This window comes from Myotis brandtii, unplaced genomic scaffold (genome assembly GCF_000412655.1).
Source record: "Myotis brandtii unplaced genomic scaffold, ASM41265v1 scaffold486, whole genome shotgun sequence".
Taxonomy (NCBI): Eukaryota; Metazoa; Chordata; class Mammalia; order Chiroptera; family Vespertilionidae; genus Myotis; species Myotis brandtii.
In genome coordinates this window covers 398,475-405,110 of record NW_005368569.1, presented here as the reverse complement: position 1 = coordinate 405,110, position 6,636 = coordinate 398,475, and the positions used below count along the sequence as shown (strand labels likewise).

General features: G+C 45.4%; 1 protein-coding gene across 3 annotated transcripts in view; it reads right to left on the bottom strand.

Moving 5' to 3' along the window:
• Window positions 1–2,995: 2,995 nt before the first annotated feature.
• The window catches only part of CMTM2 (CKLF-like MARVEL transmembrane domain containing 2), a 12,618-nt gene continuing 8,977 nt past the window's right edge, over window positions 2,996–6,636 (bottom strand). The window contains exons 3-4 of one of the 3 annotated variants that reach the window (XM_005876346.2): window positions 4,016–4,117; window positions 2,996–3,325 (exon numbers count right to left, since the gene is read on the bottom strand). In XM_005876346.2, coding sequence (XP_005876408.1) covers window positions 3,086–3,325; window positions 4,016–4,117 — 342 coding nt within the window. In that variant the 3' untranslated portion in view covers window positions 2,996–3,085. The other 2 variants (XM_005876345.1, XM_005876347.2) reach the window with 2 other exon arrangements.

Here is a 6,636-nt window from a genome sequence, read left to right as displayed (position 1 = left end):
CCACCCTCTGCCCTTACACGCCCCCCCACTGTCCTCATCTATAGGTGTACGATTTTTTTCTAGTCTCTTCCTGCACCCCCCACACCCCTTTCCCCCCTGTGGTGTTTAGTTTTTTTGTGGTATCTTTATCTAGTTTTGGTATCAGGGTGATGCTGGCATATAGCATGAGTTAAGAAGTATTCCCTTCTAGTTTTTGGGAGAGTTTGAGAAGAATTACTAATTCTTGAAATGTTTGGTGGAATTCACCAGTGTACTCATCTGGTCTTGGACTTTTGTTGGGAAATGTTTTTGGCTACTAATTTAATCTCTTCACTTGTTGTGTATTGAGATTTTCTATTTTTTCTTCTGTGAGTTTAGGTAATTGTGCATTACTAGAATTTTTTCCATTTCATCTAACTTGTCATATATTCATTCATAGAATTATCTTAGCATCCATCCTCTGTATGGTCAGTAGTAACCATTGCTTTCATTTCTGATTTTAGTTATTTGTGTTCTCTTTTTTCTTTGTCGTTACCTAAAGGTTGTTTATTTTTTTGATATTTTCAAAGACCTAATCTTTGGTTTTGTTGATTCTATTCCCCCCCTCCCCCCCCTTATTCTCTCTTTTACTTATCTCTGGTCTATTGTTTCCTCTTTTTTTCCTAGCTTTGGGTTTAGTTTGCTCTTTTTTTTTTTCTAGTTCCTCAATGTGTAAAGTTGGGGTGTGGAAAAACTCTGTTTCAAATACCTGCCTCCAGCGGTGAGAGGAATGGCCACACAGAGGAGTTTAACAAGCTCCACCCTTTTCTGCTGGATTCTGAGCACAGTCATAGTTACCTTACACTTTTAGGTAAAATTTGCATGTAATGAAATGCACAGATCTTAAGCATGCAGTCAAAGGTTTGGCAGATGTATTTACCCGTGTAACCAGTTCCCCAAATAAAGATATAGAACTGTCTCATGCCCCCCAAATCCCCTCATGCTCTGTAATCAATCCCCGTTCTCCACTTTCTGAGTTAACCACTGTTTCCATTTCTTTCACTATATTTCCCCCTGTTCTTGAACTTCAAAATAGAATCATATGGTATGTTCTTTTTATTTTTTAAAAAATGTTGATTTCAGAGAGGGAGGGAGTGGGAGGGAGGGAAACATCAATGATGAGAAGTGTGGATTGGCTGCCTCCTGCAACCTCCTGCTGGGGTCAAACATGCAATCTGGGCCTGTGCCCTGGCCAGGAATCAAAACTAGTGACCTCTTGGTTCATGGGTTGATGCTCAACCACTGAGCCACACTGGCGGTGTGTCTTCCTTTTGGGTCTGGTTCCTTCCACTCAGTACTCAGTGAGACTTTTACTTTTATCTTTTACTTTTATCGCCATTCTCTGTCATGTGTCAGTAGCTTGTCTTCTGTTGCTGAGTAGTATTATATTGTGTGAGCGTAGCACAGAGTACCTCCTTTGAAATTTTTTTTTTTTTTTTTTTTTTTTTTTAGCTTTTTGGCTCTTACAACATTCTAGTATATCAGTCCTCTTGGCTAAATATCTGGGGGGGATGTAATTCTGGGTCATTCGGCAGGATGATGTCCATGTTTTAGTTTTTCTCTAGAATGTGAATCCCTCTAGGGTTTCCTCCTTTTAGTAGGGTTGCCTTACCTTACCTGGCCAGCAGGGGGTGGTGTGAGGGCTGCAGAGGTGCCCTTGAAGGGTAGAGACCAGCTCTTCCTGCTTCCCCAGGGACCTGCCCCAGCGGCCCATCTTTCCCACCTGCCTGACAGGCAGCCTCCTTCTCTTCCGCAGCAGCCGACTGTGTCATCTCCTCCCACTGGGACGCGCACCCTGAGACTTCAGGGTCCCCATGGCACTTAGGACAGAGGCCAAAGTCTTTACCCAACACCCCCCCCCCCTCGGCAGCCCAGGCCCAGCTGACCCTCCCTGCCCCTCTCTCATGTGGTTCCTGGCTGAGCTCATGCCCCCTCCACCCCCGCCCCTCCTCCCTAGCTCCTCAGGCATCAATTGGGGACCTCACTTTTCTTTCATGAGGATGACTCTTCTCCTGCCAAGTTGCCAAGTGGCTGGACTGTCTGGTGAGAATGAGGCCCTGACCCTGGTGCGGGGGTTGGGGGGTGCGTGCATGTGGGGGTTGTGGCTCTGGGGCCCGGCTGATGCTCAGGGCTTATGCTCAGGTCTTTACTGGACAGAGATGCTGCAGGTCCCAGGGACCGCTGGCCATCTCCACAGCAACCAGCCCCCCGGTCCCTTCTGGGCCCATCCTGCTTGGCCCACTCCAGCCTGACTCCGGTTCGCAGAGGCCCTGAGCCCTGAGGAGGTGCCACCTCCCCTGCTGCCCTCCTCCCGAGGGTGCTTTGAATGAGGACCAATACCAAACTTCGAAGAATCAGGAAGGCCAGCAACCTTATTTCTCTCCTAGCAACTACCTGGATGCTTTTAAAAAATATCAGTCCTAGCCGGTTTGGCTCAGTGGATAGAGCGTTGATCTGCAGAGTAAAGGGTCCCAGGTTTGATTCCGGTCAAGGGCACATGCCCAGGTTGGGGGCTCGATCCCCAGTGGGGAGTGTGCAAGAGGCAGCCACTCAATGATTCTCTCTCATCATTGATGTTTCTCTCTCTCTCTCCCTCTTCCTTCCTCTCTGAAATTAATAAAAAAATATATAAAAAATAAAAATATTAACGTGAGCCTGGTTAGCTTGGCTCAATGGTTGAGCGTCAACCTGTGAACCATGTACCCTTGTGCCCCGACCTAGAGTCTCTCTCTTCCTCTCTAAAATAAAAAAAAAATAAAAAATAACGTGAAAAAAAGGCATCCTTTCGTTTTCCGTTCTCTCCTTTTCCTCTGGCCCCTTTGGCTGGTCAGTGTTGACAGCCAGCGTCACCCACACGCTGGTCCCCCAAGCCCCTCAACGGCACCAAAACTTTCGGTAACGTTGGTGGCAGGAACAAAAAATCCATTTGAAGAGAATTTCTTTTCCGAGCAGAGGTGGTTATTTAAGTGGACAAGAAAATCATTGGGAAAGAAGACAAGGAAGACAGTGGGACTCTGCTTCGCTGTAAAATACACGGCCCCGTCTGACCACCAGCTTCTCCTTGGTGTCATTTCTTGCCTGGCTTTGCTGCTGCTGCTCCTGCTGGCGCTGCTCCTGCTGCTGGCGCTGGCTTTCCCTTTTTGTCGTCCTTTGGCTTTGCCGCCTCCCCTTTTGGCTCTTCCTTTGGAGCACCTGCCATTTTTTGAGGAGGAACCAGCACATTCTTTTTGACCTTCTTGCCTCTGAAGTGTTTTCTTTGAAGGCATATATCGATTAAAGGGAAAAATGCAGCCACACCAATAAGGATCTGGAAAACAAGAGGAGCCTCGTGACTTGTGCTTCTCATCCCGAAGTTGGCCTATTTCCTTCCTGGTTTCTTTTCTTTTTTTGTAAAAAATATATTTTTATTGATTTCAGAGAGAGGAAAGGAGAGAGAGAGAGAGAGAAACATCAATGAGGAGAGAGAATCATTGATTGGCTGCTTCCTGCATGCTCCCTACTGGGGATCAAGCCCAAAACCTGGGCATGTGCCCTGACCAGGAATTGAACCTTCTGGTTCATAGGTCAACGCTCAACCACCAAGGCACAGCGGCTGGGCTCCTTCCTGGTTTCTAATAGTAAGCAGGTGCTGGAAAAGACACCCCCTTGTCCCCTTAAATGGCCAGACCCCAGAGACTGAGGCCCCTCCCCCCACCCCGCCAGTGCCCTGTCACCCACCACTTCTTTCTTTAAAACCGGCCGGGGGGTAGGGTGGGAGCTTTGGCCTCTGGGTCAGCAGCAAAAGGAGGAAGCCAGCAGCTTGGCTGGCTCCCTACACATCAGATTTATTTCAATGGCTTCTCCACTGGGAACACTGATCAGCTTTACTTTCAAACTTTGCTTGGATCGCACAATTCGGTGGAAAGCCGTTCTGTGGCCTTCGAAGGGGGGGAAAACACGCGTTCTCCAAAAAGAGGTGATTTCTAAGCAGATGAACAGCCCCACAAGGGAGACTCACCACAGCAACAAAGTAGTTCACCGGCATGGTTTGGCGAGATTGCACAGCAAAGGCCACAGCGCCTGCCAGGAAAGCGGTGGCGAACAGGTCGTTGAGAAGGTCCTGAGAGCACCGGGGAGAGGAGTGTCGGTCAGCCTGGGACCCGGACAAGGCCCCACTGACAGCCCGCCTGGCGGAGCTTCCCAGCAGGAATGAGTTTCAAACTTCTGCCTTTTACGCAAATATTTTACGTACATTAATTAATATGCTATATAGGTATTTAAAGATAAATATACACCCGGCTAGGTGAACATACCTGTGGCCCCTCAACTGGGTTCTTTGAGTCAAGACCCAAAGCTCAGGATCTTTTATTTTTTAAGCTTTTAAAATTTTTATTGATTTCAGAGAGGAAGGAAAAGGGAAAGAGAGAGAGAGAGAGAGAGAGAGAGAGATTTTTCAATCCTTTTTATTTTTTTAAAAATATTTTTTTATTGATTTCAGAGAGGAAGAGAGAGGAAGAGAGAGATAGAAACATCAATGATGCAAGAGAATCATTGATTGGCTGCCTCCTGCACGCACCTTCCTGGGGATCAAGCCCGAAGCCCAGGCATGTGCCCTGACCTGGAAATGAACCATGACCTCAAACACTGAACAACACAGGAATTTTTTTCTCCCAGAAGTACACCTTTTAGTAGTTCTTTCAGTGAACGTCAGTGAATATAAATATTTTTGTTCTTTGTCTAAAAGTGTCTTTATTTTATTCTTTGTACCTCAGCTCTTCAAATAAATTATTCCATTATTTTCTAGCCATTGTCATTGCTGTTGAAGAATATGAAGTTAGCCTAATAATTTGAGAATTTTTTTTAAGATAAATTGCCTTTTCTCTTGGTTTGATTCTAAGTTTTCCTTTGTCTCTGGTGATCACAGTGCCTCTATGACATGTCTAGGTGTAGTTTTGTTTTTATTTATGCCTCTTGGTACCTCTTTGAGACTTTTCATCTTTCATTAGATCTGATATTGATATTGCCACCTCAGCTCTTTTTTGGTAACTGTTTGCATGGAGTTTTTTCATTTTCATTTTCAACCTATTTGCATCTTCAGATCTAAAGTGAGTCTCTTGTGATCCTAATATAGTAGGATTATGGCTTTTAAAAGCTATTATGATAATCTATGCCTTTTATTGGAGAGTTTAATCCATGTAGATTAAAAACAATTACTGACAAGGACTTATTTTGCTATTTTCTATATATTATATCTTTTGGTTGTTCCTTAGTTCCACCATTACTGCCTCCTTATAATCCGTAAGTTTTAGTAATGTACCAAATATATATATATATATATACATATACATATATAATTTCCTTGGGGTTACAATTAATACTTAAATTTTAACAATCTAGTTTGAATTGACACCAACTTAGTTTCAAGAGTTCCAAAAACTCTTTTTGTTGTTGTTGTCACAAATTATATCTCTATACATTGTGACCCATTAATGTAGATTTATAATTATTGTTTTATGCACTTGTATTTTAAATTATATCAGAAAAGAGGAGTTACAAATAAAAATACATTAATACTGGCTTTTATATTTACCTATATAGTTACCTATACTGGTGGCCTTTCTTTCTTTTGTGGCTTCAAGTTACAATGCAGTGTCATCTCATTTTGACCTGAAGGACTCTCTTTAGAATTTTTTTAGGGCATGTCTACTAGTAACAAATTCCTTCACCTTTTATGTGGGAATTTCTTAAGTTCTCCTTCATTTTTGAATGGTAAATTTTGAAAGATAATTTCAGTTTTGAAGGATGTTGTATTCATTTCCTGGGGTTTCCATAACAAAGTAACACCAACTGAGTGGCTTAGAACAACGTAAATTTATTGTCTCACAGTTCTGGAGGCCAGAGGTCCAAAATTAAGGTGTTGGCAGGGCCATACTTCCTCTGAAGGTGCTAGTTCCAGGCCTCTCTTCTATCTTTAGGCATTCTCATCTTGTTCCTGTGTCTCTTCACATCATCTTCCCTCTGTATATGTTTGTCTGTGTTTAAATCTCTCCTTTATATAAAGATACTAGAGGCCTAGTGCACAAAATTTGTGCGGCGGGGGGGGGGGCTGTCCCCTCAGCCCAGCCTGCGCCCTCTTGCAGTCAGGGACTGCCCGCCTGCTCGCTGCTCCTCACTACTTGGCTTACTGCTCCTTCGCACTGCTGTGGAGGCGGGAGAGGCTCCCGCCACCACCACTGCACTCACCAGCCCTAAGCCTGGCTCTGGCTGAGCGATGCTCCCCCTGTGGGAGCTCACTGACCACCAGGGGTCTGCCCCCTGGTGGTCAGTGGGCAACATAGCGACCAGTCCTTCTGCCATAAGCGTCGCTTAGGCTTTTATTATACTAGAGGCCTGGTGCACAAAAATTTGTGCACTCAGGGGGGTCCCTCAGCCCGGCCTATGCCCTCTTGCAGTCTGGGACCCCTCGGAGGATGTCCACCTGCTGGCTTAGGCCCGCTCTCTGGGGGATTGGGCCCAAGCTGGCAGTCAGACATCCCTCTGGCAGCCCAGCAGCCCTCGGGGGATGTCCACTTGCCAGCGGGGAGCAGGCCTAAGCTGCAGTCGGACATCCTTAGTGCTGCTGAGGAGGCAGGAGAGGCT